The sequence below is a fragment of the Elephas maximus genome, chromosome 3, assembly GCF_024166365.1.
Source record: "Elephas maximus indicus isolate mEleMax1 chromosome 3, mEleMax1 primary haplotype, whole genome shotgun sequence".
In the NCBI taxonomy this organism is placed as follows: domain Eukaryota; kingdom Metazoa; phylum Chordata; class Mammalia; order Proboscidea; family Elephantidae; genus Elephas; species Elephas maximus.
Genome location: NC_064821.1, coordinates 73494060 through 73514981, shown reverse-complemented (window position 1 = coordinate 73514981; position 20922 = coordinate 73494060). Strand labels below are relative to the sequence as shown.

The window sequence follows — 20922 nt, the reverse complement described above, 5'->3', positions numbered from 1 at the left end:
AGGGGCCAGCAGCTTCTCTCCTGGGGAGGAAGAGGACTTCAACGTTGAAGTCTGATCCTGACACTGATGGGCTGAAGACTTGGGGGAAAGGGGGGCCTTGGAGTTGACAGAGCAGGACTGGGTGGGGGTGACAGGTGGAGCAAGGAGAAACCTCCCATGGTGGGGTCGGAAAGCCGTGTTAAATATGGACTCAACCTTACAGGCGTAAATCCCTCCCAGGCAATCCTCCCACCGTCCTGCCCTAACCCGGGCCACAGGTCCCCGGGCCCCAGACTGTCCCAGGATGCAGGGGGTGTGGCCGTGTACCCTCCTCCCCAGCCCACGCCCTGCCCCAGCCCTTCACGACAGCTGCGGGCATAGCGCTCCCAGAGCTGAGGGTGGCCGCCTGGCGAGCTCTCCCCATTGCGCGGGTGGGGATCAGAGGGTGCCGAGCTGCGGCTGACATAACGGAACACTTGCGAGCGAGGGTGCTGGCTCCTTCTTTGTTCCCCAGCCCTGCCCCCACGGCCGGCCGGACAGGGGAAGGGGTTCTGCCGGGGCTGCACAGTTCCCCCCTCGCCCCCCTCCCATACCGGGAGCCTCGCCGGGAAGGGCGGAGAGAAAGAAGATTCGGGAAGATCTCTGGGTTGGCTCATTTTGGAAAGGCTGCTAGATCGCTCCCACCCCCACCCCGGGCTGGTCCCAGGAGGGGCGGCCTCTCCCCGCCCTCCGGGCCGCGCGGCCCACTCCCTCCTCCCCCGGTTGGAGCCCCGGCCAAGTGGGTGCGCCCGGCCCGGACGGGGATCCGGTGTCGGCTGCAGCTGAGAGTGCGGCGGGCGGGCGCCAGAGCAAGCGGCCCGCGGGCCGGCTATTAATAACGCGACCGCCAAGCCCCGGGTCGCGCAGCCATGGCCAGCCCGGAGCCCCTGCGCAGCGGGGATGGCGCCACCCAAGCCGCGAGGTAGGACCGTCCAGGGCCGGCATCGCCGCCCCTTTGGGGAGGGGGCGCTGGACAGATTCCCTTCCCCCACGCGAGCACCTTGAGCCTGCCTGGAGGGTAGTGGTCCAGCCGGGCTGGGGCACCGGGCGGAGCCACCCCAGCAACCGGACACATTGGGGGTGTCTGGGCCTGGGGTCCTGGGACCTCAGTTAGTTTGTGATTTTTCATAATACTCACCGCCCCCCACCCCAGGGTGAGAATTAACTCTTTCAGACCAGTGGGCGTCAACTATTCAGACTTATGCTATTTGGAGTAGTGGCCTAAGATAATCTTTTTCTTCCTCACCTCAAATGTCAACTGGGATGGAGGTCTCCAGCTGCCGAATTCCTCTGTGTGGAAGCCACTTGGTGCAAGCTTGGGCCTGGGCCAGCTTGAAATTAAGAGTATGTTCAGGCAGCTTGCTCTGTCCTGTTTGAGCCTAGGATGGAGGGTCCGGGAGGATCTACTGTCCCAGACAGGCAAGGGGGTCCTGGCTGGGCAGTGGTTCTGGAGAGGAGATCCTCCCCATCCACCCACCCTCTCAGCTTGTGGCTGGTCTAGGGGAAGGGACCTGTGGCCCAGGGGGTTGGGGAAAGTGGGAAGTATTTCTTCTCCAGGTCAGACTGTGGCCCTGGGACTTTCGGTGTTCTTAGAGGCAGAGGTGCAGATACAACCCACCCATCCACACACACCCCTTCACTCTCACATATGGGCAGAAGGCTGAGCACAGAGCCTTCCACACAGAAGCTCTCTGGAACTGCCATACATGCATACAGGTACACATGGAGTCACAGACATGTGCAGACTCATGCCTGCACAGTGTCACACACACCCCCAGCCACAGCCCTGATGGACAGGGTGGAAGCTGCAGGAGTATGCTGGGGACAGGAACAGAGTGGTGGAAGCATACTGCCTGGGGCCCAAGGGAGTCTGAGGTCAGGGGCTCCAGCTGAGCTCACTCCCTCTCTCCTAGGCCTGGCATAATTTGCCTCTTTCCCATCTCCTTAGAGGGAGAGGGCTGTATGAGCACAGCCTCTAGCTAGCAGAGGTTCTGGCTCTGTGGATGGTGACCGAGGCAACACAGTGTGTGGTAACAGCACTGCCTGAAGTCAGGAGACCTGGGCTCTACTTCCAGCTTTGCCACTCGACCTTGGGCATGTTTCCTCGTTGGATCTCAGTCAGTTTCTGCCTGCCTGCTTTCTACAGAGCCCCACCCTGGGATATTGAGCAGAATGAGAATCACACTTGTCCTTAGGAAATTCACTTAGGAGTCAGCCACAGGCACACCTGTAACAGAAAGCACTAAGTGCGAAGAGGAGTTGCATACAAAGTGCCACAAGAACTTAGAGTGGTGGTTTATAGGAAGTACTTCACAGAGGAGATGGAGTTTGAGCAGGGCTTGAAGGATGTGTAGAAATGTGGTGTTGTTGTTAAGTGCTGTCAAGTTGGTTCTGACTCATAGTGACCCTATATAACAGAAAGAAACACTGCCCTGTCCTGCGCCACCCACAAAATCCCTTGTTATGTTTGAGCCCATCGTTGCAGCCACTGTGTCAATCCATCTCGTTGAGAGACTTTTTCTTTTTCCCTCACCCTGTGTTTTACCAATCATGATGTCCTTCTTCAGGGACTGGTCCCTCCTGATAACATGTCCAAGGTACATTAGATGAAGTCTGGCCATCTTCAGACTTCTGCTAAGGAGCATTCTAGCTGTCCTTCTTCCAAGACAGATTTGTTTGTTCTTCTGGCAGTCCGTGGTATATTTTTAGGTAGAAAACCAAAAAGACCCAAACCCACTGCTGTCGAGTCGATTCTGACTCATAACGACCCTATAGGACAGAGTAGAACTGCCCCATAAGAGTTTCCAAGGAGCGCCTGGTGGATTTGAACTGCCGACCTTTTGGTTAGCAGCTGTAGCACTTAACCACTACGCCGCCAGGGTTTCCTTGTTAGGTAGTTAGATATAAAATATATTTTGAGTGCTGTTATTCATGCTGTAGTTATTTTACCCTTCTTAGATCTCATGCCTACCCAAGGAAGAGAGGCAAGATAGTGTGGCAAACAAGAACTCCAGCTCTGGAGCAGGACCGCTGGCCTTGTCCTGGCTCTGCCACTTACAAGTTGTGTATCTCTGAGTGAATTCTTTAGTCTGTTTGTGCTTTGGTCTCCCTGTCTATAAAATAGATGGATAATAAATGAATATTATATAAACGATGGAGTTTCTGGGTGGCACAAACCATTAAGCGCTCAGCTACTAACTCAAAGGTTGGCAGTTCTAATCCACCCAGAGGTGCCTCAGAAGAAAGGCCTGGCAATCTACTTCTGAAAGGTCACAGCCATTAAAAACCCTATGGAGCACAGTTTACTTTGAAACCCATGTGGTTGCCATGAGTGGGATGAATTTGATGGCAACTGGTTTTTGTTTTTCTATATATATATAGAAATGAGTATTCATGTAAAATGCTTAGAAATAGTTCTTTGAGCACAGTAGGTCATTCCAAGGTAGAGTGTCAGTCATTCCAAGGTGAAGCGTCATCTGCTGGGAAAGCAAGGACTCTGTTGAGTATCAGGGTGGGTCTGCCTGGCTGGTCAGATGCATCCTTCCTGGTGCTAGGAGCTCCACCTACCCAGGTAGTGCAGGATTGTTCTCTTGTCAGGTGGTGTGTAAGGAGCTGCGTTTCTCAGCTGGATCCTTCAGACATTGTGGACTAAGAGTGGGAGGTATGAAAAGTTAATGCATGTTCTGGATTGTCAAGCTTTGGGTGGGATGTAGGAAGTAATGTGAAATGAGGCTAAAAAGGTATGTTGGGGCCTCATCTTTAAGGGTCTTGAACCTGGGCTAAGCTGTCTATGGGTAAAGAGCAGCATGATTTGCTCTATGTCGTAAGGTCCTGGGTGAAACAAATGGTTTGCACTCAACTACTGACCTTAATGGTTTGAACCCACCCAGCGGCACTGCAGAAGGAAGGCCTGGTGATCTGCTTCTGTAAAAGATTACAGCCAAGAAAACTTTATGGAGCAATTCTATTCTGTAACACGTGGAGTGTCGCCATGAGTTGCATGGCGACAGTTAGCAGGCTAACTGTGGAAATGTAAAGAATAGATTGAGATGGGAAGAACAAAGAAGACTGGAGACAGGGAGACCTGTTAGAAGGCTGGTGCAAAAGTCCAGGTGAGAAATGACAACTCGGACTAGGGCCCTGGCAGTGGAATGGAGCAGAGGGGGATGGAGAGTGGAGACTTGCTGAGAGAGAAAGGTCAATTCTCAGTGAATTGGCTATGTGAGGGAGGGAGAGAGCTGCCAAAGGATTTCTTGCCTGGTCAACCTGGAGTATGGTGATGTGCCTGTCTCTGAGCTGGAGAATACAGCTGTAGCCAGCTTGGGTAGAAGGATAATTTGGGATAATTTGGCAGTTGAGTTTGAGATGCCAAGTGACATCAGGTAAAGATATCTAAAACTCAGTTCCTGTCTGGTTAAATGATGTGAATGGACGAGGTCATTGTCAAAGTTGTCTTCGAACTTTAAGTTTTGGTGCAATTGCTGGATTGAATGAGGCCAATGATATCTGAGGCCTGTTGAAGCCTCACTTTTTGGTTTCTAGAGGGCCAAGACGTGATACAGGAAGTGTTAGAGAGGAGGACAGAGCACACAATAGGTTAGAGTAAAAATATTTTTTATTGGGACTTGGAGTTAAGATAAAATTTAAAACCTGGACACGAGTAGGCCTTTTTAAGACAAATAGATCAAGTTCTTTGCTACATGGGGCTTTTCATTTATACTTTATATCTAAAAAAAAAAAAAAAAAAAATTCTTAAAAGCTGTACTCAATTTAGTCTGTTTTGTAACTGACACACACTTAGTTTCCTTGAGCAAATTACTTAATCACTCTTACCCTCAGTTCCACCATCTGTAAAATGGGGCTAATATGTGTGACTACCTCATAGAACGGTTATAAGCATTCAGTGAATTGATATATGCAAAGCATTTAGAATAGTACCTGGCACATAAAAACCTGTTGCTGCCGAGTCAACTCTGACTCATAGAGACCTGGCACATAGTAAGTCCTTTGTAAGTGTAATTTATTATTATTATCTCCATAGTATTGTATATTTTCAAGGAATTTCTGAGAGATTGAAGGTAGGTGTGATACATTTAAAACAAGAAAGACTGAAACCACTTGAGGGCCAGTGAAGCAGCAGAGCATTCCCCAGTAGGAGTTGAGTAGACTGGCTGACAACTGGGTCAAAAAGCTCCTTAGTTGGAAAGAGCCTTTGATAGGCTAGAAGGATGGGCCAATTCTAACAAGATGGAGTTTTACAGGCTCAAGAGATGTGGCTTAAAAGCACTTGCGTGAAAACATTTTAAAGATTTTAGTCAAACTCAGCATTTGTCAAGCATGTGCTGGAGCTGCCTATATGCTAAGTATATAGTGTCCAGAGACTTCACTGCTCAGAGCACACCTGGAGCACTGGTGTCAATACCCATCCCCAAGGGGCAGTGACAAGCTGGAGCCTGCTCAGAAAGAAGTGACCCAAATGAGAAGGGCACCGGAAACCTTGCATGTATGGAATAATTGAAAAACAAGATAAGTTAGTTATCTTGAAGTGTTTGAAAAATGTACATGGAAGAGACATTAGATTTGTCTGATTTTAGAGGGCCAAATCAAGTTCAACAGGTCTTCTCTCAACATTCGAATTTTCTTACGACAGAGGACCAAGTAGTGGTGCCTCACGTGTAAGTTTCCTGTCCTTGAAGGTACGTAAGCACGGATGAGCCATTGACACTGTGGTGATGTCCGGGGATCTAAGCAGTGGATCCCTTGGAGGGAATATAAGGGAGCAGACCAGAGACTTGTGAGATCTGAGAACCTGTTATAACCTAGGCCTAATGAGTCCAATCATGAACCATCCTGGGATTGTGGTTGCCCTCTCACTTTACATCATTTCTCTTGCAGGGAAACAAAAGCAGAGGCCAAGTCTCCTCTTCAGGAGGAGAAGAACTCTGAATTCCTGAATGAGGTGGAGACCTTGAACCCAGAGGTTACTCTATCTTCAGAGGGAACCTTGAACCTAGAGGACATTCTCTACCTGGGAGACACAGGTGACCTCGATGAGACACTGTTTGTGGAAGAGAAGCCAGAGGAGACACTGTATATTGAGGAGATTGTGCGGCCAGATGAGGCATTGTACGTGGAAGAGCCCGTGAAGCCAGAGGAGGCACTATATGTGGAAGAGACTAGGCAGCCAGATGAGAGACAGTTTGTGGAAGAGCCCATGAAGCCAGCAAAGGCCACAACCCCAGAGCAGATCGAACATGTGGGAGAGATGGTCACGAGGGAGGAGAACTCTAACCCTGAGGTGAGCCTCAGAGCTGGACCCTGCCCCCACACAGAGGAGGCCCTGAGCATAGAGGACCTGGAATTGCTAGAGGAGCGTTTCCAGCAGTGTGTCCAAGCTGTGGCCCAGCTGGAAGAGGAGAGGGATCAGCTCATTCATGAGCTTGTGTTGCTCCGGGAACCAGCCCTACAGGAGGTACAGCAAGTCCATCAGGACATCCTGGCTGCCTATAAACTGCACGCCCAAGCAGAGCTGGAGCGAGATGGGCTGAGGGAGGAGATCCGGCTGGTCAAGCAGAAGCTGTTCAAGGTAACAAAGGAATGTGTGGCCTACCAATACCAGCTCGAGTGCCGCCGGCAGGATGTGGCCCAGTTTGCTGATATCCGGGAAGCACTAACTACACGGGCATCCCAGCTCTCAGAAGAGCTGGCCCAGGCCAAGGATGCTTATCAGAAGCAGAAAGAGCAGTTGCGACAACAACTAGAAGCACCTCCTAGCCAGAGGGATGGGCACTTTCTCCAGGAGAGCCGGCAGCTCTCTGCCCAGTTTGAGAACCTCATGGCAGAAAGCCGCCAGGGCCTGGAGGAAGAGTATGAGCCTCAGCTGCTGCGGCTCCTAGAGAGGAAAGAAGCTGGGGCCAAAGCTCTACAGAAAACCCAGGCCGAGATCCAGGAGATGAAGGAGGTTCTGAGGCCCCTGCAAGCTGAGGCCCGGCAGCTTCACCTGCAAAACAGGAACCTGGAGGACCAGATGACACTTGTGAGGCAAAAACGAGATGAGGAGGTGCAGCAGTACAGGGTAGGCCTGAAAGGAAGTCCGGTCTTTTAGCTTGGGGAAGGGAAAGATGACCAGAGTGAAATGTCTTTGGGACTGAAGGGAACTATTAAATGTAGGAAGAACTTATTCTTTGGGGCCACTCACTTCTTTCATTCAGGCCTGTGCTAGGTGTTGAAAATTATCTGCACTATAGGGTCACTGGAAACCCTTGTGGCGTAGTGGCTAAGAGCTACTTCTGCTAACCAAAAGATCAGCAGTTTGAATCCACCAGGCGCTCCTTGGAAGGGGCAGTTCTGTTCTGTCCTGTAGGGTCGCTGAGTCAGAACTGACTCTTTGGCAATGGGTTTTTTTGTTTGTTTACACAGTACTTTTTACACCTATTATCTCATTTGATCCTCACATTAATCCTGTAAACAATTATCATTTTCTATAGATGAGGAAACTGAGGATCAGTGAGTTGGATTAATTTTTTTTTTAACATTTTATTGTGGTCTGGGTTAAGATTTACAGAGCCAATTAGTTTCCCATTCAACAATTCATACACATTTTGTTTCTTGACATTAGTTTCAAGCCCCTCAATGTGACAGCACTCTACCTCCTTCCTCCCCAAGTTCACCATTTCCATTCACCCATTTTCCTGTCCCTTTCTGCCTCATGAACTTTGTTTTTGGGCAAAAGCTGCCCTTTTGGTCTGGTATGGTTGGTTGTTCTGAGGACCCCGTTCCTCACAGATGTTGTTCACTTTATGTAGGCCTATTGTTTGGTGGAAAGGTGCTCTCCAGGAGGGAGTTCAGTTCCAGGTTTGAAGGGTCTAAGGGCCATAGTCCCGGGGGTTATGCCAGTCGCTGTCAGATCAGTAAGTCTGGACTTTATGAATTTGCATTTTGTTCTACATTTTTTTCCCACTCTGTCCAGAGCCATCTACTATGATACCAATCAGTGCAATCAGTTATTGGTTGCTGGGTGCCATCTAGTTCTTCTGGTCTCAGGCTAGTGGAGGCTGTGGTTCGTGTGGTCCATTAGTCCTTTGGACTAATTGTTTCCTTAAGACTTTTGATTTTCTTCACTCTCCTTTGCTCCAGATGGGAAGAGACCAATAGTTGTATTTTATTTTATTTATTTATTAACTTTTATTGAGCTTCAAGTGAACGTTTACAAATCAAGTCAGACTGTCACATATAAGTTTATATACACCTTACTCTGTACTCCCACTTGCTGTCCCCCTAATGAGTCAGCCCTTCCAGTCTCTCCTTTAATAGTTGCATTTTAGATGGCCACTTGGAGTTGGAATAATTTGAACCTTGGTTTGACCAACCCCAAATATTTCAGTCCTCGTTCCACAGCTCCATTTTCCAATTCTGACTGGATCACACTTGGGTTTATATAGAGGAGGGAATGAGGCTACACAGAATTCAGTCCCCTCCACCCCACATTCACCCTTGAGTCCCGTCTATCTGACTTGAAAGATTTTCCAGTCTTAAAATTGGAATGAAATCTGTGTTCTTTATTCTCCTTATTTGTGCATTTGTCATCATCTCCCTTGCATTCAAGGTATTTCTGATTAACTGTGAGCCAGTTCTAATCCCTTTTTAGAACAGCGTGGGATATAAATACTAAATGAATAAACAATTGCGTCTGCCTTACTCACAGACTGAGCTTTTGGAAGGTAGGGGATATGTTTTATTTCTTTGGGTTATTTTCTGCCACCATGGCTCAGAATACACATCAGTTAAATGCTGAATTGAATTTATACTGCTGGGAGCTATGAGGTGACTATAATGTGGTGCCTTTTTTTGTCATTTGAAACATGTGTTCCTTTGGATAAACTTAAAAATCTTATGCTTTCTCAGAGATTGATACATCTTTAAGGGAGCCATGTCCCCTGCTGAAGATGGCTGGCTCTACTTCAGTGCAGATTTTGTTGTAGTTCGTGTTATGAAAACTTGGGTTGTTGTTGTTATATTGAGTGTTTTCAAACTGTGCTAATGCTTGTACTACCCTCACCCACTCCCACAGCACTCCCAAATTGACTTTTTACTGGTTCACAGTCTAGTGAAAGGGCACTTATTTATTTAGTATAAATACTGCCCTTAACAGCTTATACTCAGGTAGACATTACATTAATAGTTGTAATCCAGGGTAGAAGGTAGAGAGATACAGGTAAGAGTATTTTTGGAAAATCAGAGGGATTACTTTTAGCCCATGGGTTAAATCAGAGAACTCTTCATGGAAGAAGAGCTGGAGTTGGAGACAAGTATTGAAGGGAAGGTTTACACCAGCACTGTCTAGTACAAATTATAATGAGAGGCACAGATGTAATTTTAAATTTTCTATTAGCCACATTAAAAAAGTAAAGAGAAACAGGTGAAAGTAATTTTAACACATTTTATTTAACCTATCTAAAATATAATTCCAAAATGTTATCAATGTTAAAAATTCTTAGCTATTTTTTTCAACTAGGTCTTTTACATTTCCAGCATATCTCTATTTAGACTAGCAACATTTCAGGTGCTAAATAGCCACGTGTGGCTCTTAGCTACCTATTGGACAGTGCAGATCTAAACATGCGGAGATGCCAGGAACCAGATGGTGCAAAGGCACAAGAGGTATGAGAACAGAGCATGTTCAGGAAATTAGTAACTTAGCTGCATGTGAAAGGGGGAAAAACTGTAAAGGTAGGTTGGGGCGGGTCACATTGGGCTTTGGAATTTGGACTTTAATTAGGAAGCTACTGTAGCTAAGAGTAAATAATGGCAGTGGGAATACAAGGGGAAGGATGCAAGAACAACTGCAGAAAAATAAACTTGGCAATTGAATGAATGGGGCATGGAGGTAAGGAGCCAAAGAGGATGCTGAGATTTCAGGCATGGCTAAGCATATGGTGGTGTCATAAACAGGGAGCTGTCTGGGTTAAGTTGTCTGACACGATACCAGAGAAGTTGTGGAGTTATTATTTTCCCTAATGATTTTCATCAGCATACTGGGTTTGTTTTAGATTCCAAGGATCATCGTATGAAACATTTTTTTTTAAGTTGTGTTTTAGGTGAAAGCTTACAGCGCAAGTTAATTTCTCACACAAAAATTTATACACATATTGTTATGTGACCCTAGTTGCAATCCCTATAATGTGACAGCACACTTCCCCTTTACACCCCGGTTTCCCGTGTCCATTCAACTAGCTCCTATCCCTTTCTGCTTTTTCATCTGCCTCCGGACAGGAGCTGCCCACATAGTCTCATGTATCTACTTGAACTAAGAAGCACACTCTTCATGAGTATTTTATGTTTTACAGTCCAGTCTAATCTTTGTCTGAAGAGTTGGCTTCGGGAATGGTCCCAGTTTGGGGTTAACAGAAAGTCCGGGGGCCAGGTCTTCTAGGGTTCCACTAGTCTTAGCCAGACCATTAAGTCTGGTCTTTTTACATGAATTTGAGTTCTGCACCATACTTTTCTCCTGCTCTGTCAGGGACTCTCTGTTGTGTTCCCTGTCAGGGCAGTCATTGGTGGTAGCCAGGCACCATCACGTTCTGGTCTCAGGCTGTTGGAGTCTCTGGTTTATGTGGCCCTTTTGTCTCTTGGGCTTATATTTTCCTTGAGTCTTTGATCCTCATTCTCCTTTGCTCCAGGTGGGTTGAGAGCAATTGATGCATCTTAGGTGGCCACTCCCAAGCTTTTAAAATTCCAGATGCCACTCACCAAAGTGGGATGCAGAAAATTTTCTTAGAAACTGTTTTGCCAGTTGACCATGGTTTCCAAACCCCTGCCCTTGCTACTCTGTCCCTCGAAGTGTTTGGTTGTATTCAGAAAGTTTCTTAGCTTTTAGTTTAGTCCAGTTGTGCTGACTTCCCCTGTATTGTGTGTTCTTTCCCTTCACCAAAGTTGACACTTGTCTACTCTCTAATTCATGATTTCCCCTTCCCTTCCCTCCCCATCCTCGTAACAAAGAATGTTTTCTTCTGTATTTAAACCTTTTCTTTTTTTATTGTGCTTTAAGTGAAAGTTTACAATTCAAGTCAGTTTCTCATACAAAAACTTATGCACATATTGTTATGTGACCCTAGTGGATCTCCCTACAGTGTGACAGCACACTCCTCCTCTCTAGCCTGTGTCTCCCATGTTCATTCAACCAGCTCCTGGCCCTCTCTGCCTTCTCATCTCATCTCCGGAGAGGAGCTGGCCACAGTCTCATGTGTTTACTTGAGCTAAGAAGCACACTCCTCACCAGTATCATTTTATGTCTCATAGTCCAGTCTAATTTTTGTCTGAAGAGTTGGCTCTGGGAATGGTTTTAGTTCTTGGCTAACAGAGAGTCCGGGGGCCATGTCTTCTGGGGTCCCTCCAGTCTCAGTCAGACCATTAAGTCTGGTCTTTTTACTAGAATTTGAGTTCTGCATCCCACTTTTCTCCTGCTCCATCAGGGATTCTCTGTTGTGTTCCCTGTCAGGGCGGTCATTGGTGGTAGATGGGCACCTAGTTCTTCTGGTCTCAGGCTGATGAAGTCTCTGGTTTATGTGGCCCTGTCTCTTGGGCTAATATTTTCCTTGTGTCTTTGGTGTTCTTCACACTCCTTTGCTCCAGTTTAAGACCCCAGATACCACTCACCAAAGTGAGATGCAGAACATTTTCTTAAGACACTTTGTTATGCCAGTTGACCTAGATGTCCCCTGAAACCATGATCCCCAGACCCCTGCCCTGTTACTCTGTCTGAAGTGTTTGGTTGTATTCAGGAAACTTCGTAGCTTTTGGTTTCGTCCAGTTGTGCTGACTTCCCCTGTATTGTGTGTTGTCCTTCCCTTCACCTAATTCTTGCCTACTATCTAGTTTTGTTTTTTTATCTAGTTAGTGAATACCCTTTTCCCTCCCTCCCCACCCTCGTAACCATCAAAGAATGTTTTCTTCTGTGTTAAAACCTTTTCTTGAGTTCTTATAATAGTGGTCTCATACAATATTTGCCCTTTTGCAACTAATTTCACTCAGTATAATACCTCCCAGTTTCATTCATGTCGTGGGATGTTTCACGGATTCATCATTGTTCTTTATCATTGCGTAGTATTCCATTGTATGAATACACCATAATTTATCCATTCGTCTGCTGATGAGCACCTAGGTTGTTTTCGTTTTGGTATTGTGAACAGCACTGCAATGAACATGGGTATGCGTGTATCTATTCTTGTGGTGGCTTTTATTTCTATAGGATATATTCCAAAGAGTGGGATTGCTGGATCGTACGGTATTTCTATTTCTAGCTTTTTAAGGAAGCGCCAAATCGATATCCAAAGTGGTTGTAGCATTTTACATTTCCACCAGCAGTGTACAAGTGTTTCCGTCTCTCCATAACCTCTCCAACAATTTTTATTTTGTGCTAGCTTTGTTGGGGTGAGATGGTATCTCATCGTAGTTTTGATTTGCATTTCTCTAATGGCTAGTGAGCACTTCCTCATGTATCTGTTAGCAATCTGAATGTCCTTTGGTGAAGTGCCTGTTCATATCCTTTGCCTATTTTTTAATTGCCTTATTTGTTGCTGAGGTTTTGCAGTATCTTGTAGATTTTAGAGATTAGATGCTGATCAGATATGTTGTAGCCAAAATTTTTTCCCAGTCTTAGGCTGTCTTTTTACTCTTTTGGTGAAGTCTTTGGATGAGCGTAAGTGCTTGATTTTTAGGAGCTTCCAGTTATCTAGTTTCTTTTCTGGTGTTTGTGCATTTTTTTTTTGTTTTTGTATTCTGTTTATGCAATGTATTAGGGCTGCTAGCATTGTCCCTATTTTTCCTTCCATGATCTTTATCATTTTAGATTTTATATTTTGATCTTTGATCCATTTTGAGTTAGTTTTTGTATGTGGTGTGAGTATCGGTCTTTTTTTTTTTTTTTTTTTTGCAGATGGATATCCAGTTATGCCAGCACCATTTGTTATAGAGACTGTCTTTTCCCCATTTAATGGGCTTTGGACCTTTGTCAACTATCAGCTGCTCACAGGTGGCTGAATTTGTCTAGATTCTCAGTTCTGTTCCATTGGTGTATGTATCTGTTGTTGTACCAGTACCAGGTTGTTTTGACTACCATGGCAATATAACAGGTTCTAAAATTAGGTGGCGTGACGCCTCCCATTTTGTTCTTCTTCAGTAACGCTTTACTTATCCAGGGCCTCTTCCCTTATGAAGTTGGTGATTTGTTTCTCCATCTTGTTAAAAAATGTCATTGGAATTTGGATTAGGATTGGATTGTATCTGTAGATTGCTTTGGGTAGAATTGACATCTTCACATTGAGTCTTCCTATCTATGAGCAGGGTGTTTTTTCCCACTTATGCAGGTCTCTTTTGGTTTCTTGCAGTAGTGTCTCATAGTTTTCTTTGTATAGGTCTTTTACGTCTCTGGTTAGATTTATTCCAAAGTATCTATTTTAAGATGCTATTGATTTGATTTCCTCTTTGAACTTCTCTTTGTTGCTGTAGAGGAATCCCACTGATTTTGTATGTTTATCTTGTATCCTGATACTTTGCTGAAATTTTCTATTAGTTCTGGTAGTTTTCTTGTGGATTCTTTGGGGTTTTCTGTGTATAAGATCATATCATCTGCAAATAGGGATACTTTTACTTCTTCCTTACTAATTTGGATGCCCTTTTTTTCTTGCCTTATTGCTCTGTCTAGGACCTCCAGCACAACACTGAACAAGAGTGGTGATAAAGGGCATCCTTGTCCGGTTCCTGTTCTCAAGGGGAATGCTTTCAGATTCTCCATTTAGGATGATGTTGGCTTTGTATAAATGCCCTTTATTGAAACACATTCTTGATATGAACTTATCCTATTGCTGTACCACAATTAAAGTAGAAATCAAGGTCTGAAGGACCAAGTTCTTTCTGAAATGGCTCCCCAAACTGTGTTTGCCAAAGGTCACCTATGACATTGGATTACTTTTCAATAAAAATATAGTGCCCCTTTAATCCTCAGGCTGTGCTCCACCCTTACTGATTGCAAATCTTGCCTCTTTCATCAACACCATCATCATTCATCCATTCAACAGATTATTTTCTAAGTGCCTACTTACTATGTACCAAGCCAGGAGCTAAGTGTTGAGAATACAGAGATGAGAAAGGTGGGGCTCCTGCCATCAGAATTTATAGTCCAGGAGGGATACCAGGTAAAAGTAACATATTTTATAAAATCTAAGATACCATTGGTTTTAAGATGCATCCTGACTTGGAGATGTTAAATTGTGAAAAGTATTTTAGAATTAATGAAATAACACACCTCAATGTGATAAGCAGTTATAGTTGTAGGAATAAGGCACTGTACTGATTCAAACGGCATGATTACCCCTGCCTGGGGAATGCAAAGGGATGTTTCATACAAGGTTAGTAATAGTTTGCACTTTTTGAGCACTTGCTATATGCCAGGCAAGGCACTTTAAGTATTTGCATGTAATAATAACCCATTTAATCCTTACAGCTCTATGAGATAGGTATGAACTCTACTGGCAGCATATGAAAAATGAAAAAAAGGAGGTGAAGCACAACAGTTATTTGTACAGAGTTATACAGCTAGGAAGGGATGGAGCAAGCATTTGTCCCTGAGCAATTTAGTTTGAGTCTACACTTCACCACTACAAGGTATTTGAGCTGGGCCTTGAGGAATAAGTTCACTGAGCAGACACGGGGAAAACATTCCAGGCAGAAGGAACAACTCTTATAAAAGCATGAAAACATGAGATGAAATGTTGTTATGGGAAGTGAGCAGCTCAGTGTGGCCAGATCACCAGGAATGTGAGAAGTAGAGATGAGGCTGGGGAGGGATCAAAATCAGATTTTAAAGGATTCCATGTCTTCTTTAGGTCAGTGGTTTTCAAAAAAAAAAAGGTTGTTTCCAAAGCCACACACTTTTCCCCAAAAGTTTTAGATGGAATGTCAATATATAAACAGGTAAAAGCGGAGCTACTCTCTGGAGAGGTAGGGGCATTCTAATTTGGCATGCTCCTGGGATTTCACAGAAAACAGTCCACACACAACTGAAGAACCATGATTTTTAGGCATTGACACGATGTAATGATGATATATATGTGTGCATATATATTTACACACATTGTATATCGATATGTATATGAATCGACTCGATGGCACTGGGTTTTTTTTTTTTTATTTGTACACATATAGTTTTTTTAAAGAAAGGGGACAGAGTACATAAGAGCATGAACTCTAAGCCTATCTATGGCAAATTCTGGCTCTATCATTTACTAACAGGGAAACTAACTTTGGGCAAATTACTTAATCTCTGTAGCTCAGTTCCCTCACATGTAACATGGGATTACTAATAACACTATTGCTCCTAGGGCTGTTTCAAGGAATGAACAAATTACTGTTTGTAAAGCACTCATTTACCATGGTGCCTGGAACAGAGGTTCACACTATCTGAATGGCAGCATGGAAGATAGAGAGCCTGGAAAAACCACTTAGACCTTCTGAGGGCAAGATTATGTGACAGATTTCTGAGGTAAAACAAGTAGGATCTGGTGACTGGTTACAGTGGGTGGGGTGAGGGATTTGCTGAGAATGATCTCAAGATTTTAGCTTGAGATTGGTAGATTCCAATGCTATTAACTGAAATAGGGGATATGCTATCTGAATACTTCACATCAATAAGCATTTTGTGTAGGGCAATGGACATACAACTAGGAGCCTACAGTCTGATTGGAGGTTAGATATGAATAGAAAGACAAACAACAATAAGGGAGCAGGTGCCAAGTGCCTTCCCTCCTTTCACCTCCTCACAGACACCTCAAATTACCTGCAGTTCTAATGAGCCACATTTCCCCATAATTCCACAACTGTGCGTGTGACCAGAACTCTTCTCCCCTTTTATTACTAACATCTACTTACCCTTTAAGACTTGGGCCATTTCATTTCTTCCTGGAAAGCTTTCCCTGACACCCTGTGTGATATTCTTCCAGTGTTTTCACAGCACTTGTCATACCATATTATCATTTTAGTTGTTTCCCCTCTTGAGAATACACACTATCTTTTCCGTCTCTGGCCTAATACCGAAGTAGAAAATTGAGAATATTGCCAATAGAAGTGCTACTGAGATTAGAGGAAGGTATGAGGATTTGGTATTGTGGACATTGGAGACTGACATGCACCGGCCCTTAAATGCTGGGTAGGATGTGGATGGGGGGGGCAGAGAGCAAGTGGCAGGAGCAAAGTCAGAGACCTGTGAGTTGGTCAGTTTAGAGTAGCGCTGTCCAATAAAAACATAGAGCAAGTCACAAACATCACTTTAGATTTTTTAGATGATGTTACTAGGTTCCGTTGAGTTGGTTCTGACTCATAACAATCCTACAGACAGGGTAGAACTGCCCATACGGTTTCCAAGGAGTGGCTGGTAGATTTGAACTGCTAACCTTTTGGTTAGCAGCCGAATTCTTTTAGTAGCCATGTTAAAAAAAATGTAAGAAGAAACAAGTAAGGTTTAATGTATTTTATTTAACTCATCAAATTAAAAAATTACCAAAAAATTGAGATATTTTACATTTTTTGTGCGAAGTCTTAAAAATCTGCTGTGTATTTTATACTTACAGCGCATCTCCATTTGCACTAGCCATATTTCAAGTGCTCAATAACCACATATGGCTAGCAGGTTCTGGACAGTGAAGGCTGAAGGAAAAGTTCACATGAAGAGTAATGGAGGTTTCAAGTTAGAGATGGGGTCAAATTAGAGGGGGGTCTGAATACCAGACTAAACAAAAGTAGAAAGTCTTTGAAGAATTTTGAGGTGCTAAAGCAATTTTGGGAAAGGTAAACTAGTGGTGCAGATCGCCTTCTCGAGCACGTACTCACGTGCTTCACCAAAGCAACAGATTTGCTAGGTAGTGAGGTTTGGGAAATTGGGGCACAGAGGTATGTAGATGTTCACTTTTATGTGGTGAGGATGGATCTCTCTGTGTAGTGCCAAAGTGTGCTAAAAAAAATCAGCCTTTTGACAAAGTTGATTCAGCCAGAGTATCAAACACTGCAGATTAATGGGCCACAGGTTTTATACCAAGGGTGACTCAGAGAAAAATTATTCAGGTCCTCTAATAATAGCATGTACCCAAACTAGATTCCTACCTTATCATTCCTCAAAATTGGAGGTGAAGTCACTGCCCCTTTAAAATAGACGTTCCAACTTCTCAACTCCCCCCCTCCCCCCACCCCAACTCCCTGCTGTTTCCTTAAGGATTCATGTCCGCTAGCAGCTAAGCTAGAGACTGACTTGCTGACATCTTCCTTACCTCATCCTTCAGGCATCAATACTGGACAGAGACAAAGAATGTACCCCAGCCTGGTCTTGGCAGAATGGGAAATGGACGGTTATCTGAAAGCTCCTGGGGGGCTCCTGGGCATAGCATCTTTGTCTTCCAACTTAAGAGAACTTTTGAACAAATTCACAAAGTCTTTTTGTGTAATAAATAAAGGATGCAGAAAATTATGTATGACAGCCATCATCCTTACTAATAATAAAGCCTCTATGTACATATGGTATTAAGGTAAGTACTAAACGGAGATATCTGATTTTCAAGAGAAGCTCCACCTACAACAAATCAGCATGAAGAATATAAAGACAGTGGGAAAAAATAAATTCAATTATCGACAGTTTTTTCTGCCAACGACAAACCCAAATATTTTCTAAATAGACTTCATTAGTTGTACAACTCTCCTAGAAATCGACCCAATATTTAAAAAAATTATTTCCACAAACTTAGTTTTTTTCAATATAAATTGCTAAGTTATTATAAAAGCTGATTATCTTAACTGAAGCAAACGCGCATTTTCGAAATCGTCCCCAACAGCATGTCTTAAGATTGTGAAACAGTATGTGTCCACCCTCTCCAGGATTCTATTAAGAAGTCAGCTGTGTTTAACAGACAAGAGACCTTTCAGGCCACACTTTCAAAAGCCGTGTCACCCTCTCAAGACACTTAACTCTTTGAACTTTAGTATCCTAATAGATAATGCCAGCCTCAATACTGTTGTCAAGATTATATACTGTGTAAGAATGCGCTTTATAAATGATAATGGACAATGTCAAGTTTTTATTGTCTAGCTGATCAGAAATGTTCTGGGCCCTCTCATGCAGGAGCAGTTGGAGGAAATGGAAGAACGAAAGAGGCAGTTAAGAAGTGGGGTGCAACTCCAGCAGCAGAAGAACAAAGAGATGGAACAGCTAAGGATCAGCCTCGCTGAAGAGCTCTCAACCTATAAGTCAGTTTTTGCTGCCACCCAATTCTCATCTAACACTGGCTGAGGGGGATGGTGGGGGGTGACAGACATTGCTCAGGGGAAAATGATTTGCCAGTTTTGCTCATCCATGAACAGATGGAATATGGCTCTCTCTTTTTAAAGGGCTATGCAACCCAAGAGCCTGGAACAGGCTGAGGCTCCTACTTCTCAGACAGGTGGAATCGAGACAGAGTCTCAAGGTGATCCTTGTGGGTAGAAGAGTGGTGCTTATTATCCTGGCTGCTTTCCTAACTTAATAATACTAATGTCTTTTTAAAATTTTGCATCTAATGACAATTAAGTCATTTAGGGAGTTAAAAAAAAAAAAACTTGTTGCCATTGAGTCGATTCCAACTCATAGCAACCCTATAGGACAGAGCAGAATTGCCCCACAGAGTTTCTAAGGAGTGCCTGGTGGATTCGAACTGCCGACCTTTTGGTTAGCAGCCGTAGCACTTAACCACTACGCCACCAGGGTTTCTTTAGGAATAATACATACCTCTAAAACATCTACTTCAAATTCTCACTTTCCCATCCTACCTGCCATTCATAAACTGTTTTCTTAAAATGGCAGAGAAAGCAGTTCTATTATCAGAATTCAGACAAAGGAGGCCAAGAAGAAGGAAAAATGAATTTGACTCATAAAAAAGCTGATGAAGGAAGGTGTTTATGGGCAGGGGAGTATTACTGCTTAATGTGAAACAAGCAACACACCTTATATAAAATAAATTACGCAACGGCTGTGATTCTGGGCGAAAGTGGAAAAGCTGCTCATATTTCTGACTTTTGGGGAGTGGCTTGCAAACACGAAGCCATCTTTCTGACCAGTGAACCACTGGCTAACATCCCACTGTGATGCCCTATTCACTTTGCCTTTAACAAAGTATCAAAATATTGCCTTTATACACCTGGTTAATACAACAAAAATAAACAACATCCTGTTGAGGATCCCTTCCCCAATGTTTTATCAGTATGTTCTCATGTTCTTTATAAAGGTCTAGAGTCCACCTTCGATACAGACACTAAAGACAAAAGAAAGTCTTGTGTCACATCATATACTAGATAGATACCCATAAACTTTATTTTTAACTTCCCATTTAAACTTACATCTTGGATACAAATTCACAAGTAACTATTATAATTGATGCTCTTCCTAACTTACTAGAATTTTCTTTTACTATGTTTTATCCAGACAAAACTGATTTATACTTGTTTGGGAGATGACCAGAACCTTGCAATTGAGGAAAATGATCTGCTCAGTGTGGATAAGATTAAAAATATAACAGAGAAAAGGCAATGATTAACCCAAAGCAATGAAACTAGAATTTTAGGAACTGTAGTAACTGTATGACGTTAACCTGGGCAGAGGAAATTTTCAGCTAGCTCCTTCCCGTCACAGACACGTAGGCTACCATTCATTCTGTCTTATAAACAGGAAGCACTCAAATATTTGCTGAGGGAAAGCCAACCCTAATCTTATGTGCATCACTCTATTGTCCTCTCCCCGACACAGCCGGCACTAACTCAACTTTCAGAAGTTCATTATAAACTTTCTACTGTATTATTTCAAGTTACAGAAAGTGTAAACTTAATCTTTTTTTCTCTCAACCTTACAGGGGCTGTTTAGAAATCTATGGCCGAATTTGTAACCCAGAAACAACAAAAAAACACTTCTTAGCAAAGGATCACTAAGTACCCTTTGGACATACTTTCTTCCAGACAGACCAGAGAGTGCCTGGGACTTGGCAGACAATTTGCCCTGTGAAAACTACAAATACTGGCTGATGTATTTAAAAAGGTTCTAGGATTGGCTGGAAACAGAATACCAGTCAACCCATGGTGGGATTCTATCTCATAGGCTACTGGTACTGACCTCAGTGCACTGAGAACAGAAAAGTGAGCCTCCTGTCCTCCAGCAGCAGCCCTCACCTCCACACCGAGTGAAGGATGGATATACAGACACACCTTGCAGTGTGAAGAATGTACCTTGCCTTGCGTTGACCGAAATCAAACCCTCCCCCATTTTTGGGGTGGGGGGCAGAAATGGGGTCAAAAAGGCAGCTGATTTGCATTATATGTGTTTACAATTTGAATTCTTTTGTGCCATGAGTATTAGACTTTAAAGGAAGGAACCAATTCAGATTTTAACCTAAAAATTAAGGCTGTTCAGATTTTCCTAGAGGTCTTAACTTATGAAAATGGTTTTGGATTAGAATGATTTAGTTGGTTAAAAAAAAAGTGACTGGTAAAGAACCAGGCATTTCATCCAATTATGGCGCTTGGTGATAAGGTTTCAGTGTCTGCCTACTATCTCTGTCCTCTAAGTACAGGCCCCAGCAGAAAACATGCTGGGGAGATTCAACCTCTCTGAGAAAAGGTTCAAGCACCTTTTCCAAATTTAAATTTTGCCTTAAATTCTCTCTACCACACTGCCTTTGACATTCTTGAAAGCCCATGTAGTTCTTTGGGGAAGGATGCGCAACAGACTTCAAAAGTTTTTTTTTTTAAATCAAAGAATAATCCATGAACCTCTGATTCAGTGTTTTATGTCTTTCACTTTCCTGGGGAAGGAATAAAAAGCTTTTTTTTTTTTTATCGCTC

General features: G+C 43.7%; 1 protein-coding gene across 3 annotated transcripts; it reads left to right on the top strand.

Moving 5' to 3' along the window:
- The first annotated feature begins 676 nt into the window (after positions 1-676).
- Positions 677-20922, top strand: SYNC (syncoilin, intermediate filament protein). Of its 3 annotated transcripts, XM_049878640.1 has the most exons (5): positions 677-940; positions 5914-7093; positions 18179-18303; positions 18445-18521; positions 19938-19997. In XM_049878640.1, exons 1-5 carry the CDS (start codon positions 888-890, stop codon positions 19946-19948), a joined length of 1446 nt encoding a protein of 481 aa, XP_049734597.1. In that variant the 5' UTR covers positions 677-887; the 3' UTR covers positions 19949-19997. The 3 variants fall into 3 exon arrangements, with proteins under 3 accessions (XP_049734597.1, XP_049734598.1, XP_049734596.1); XM_049878641.1 differs by lacking the exon at positions 18445-18521 and having other exon boundaries at positions 19938-20922; XM_049878639.1 differs by lacking the exon at positions 19938-19997 and having other exon boundaries at positions 18445-19276.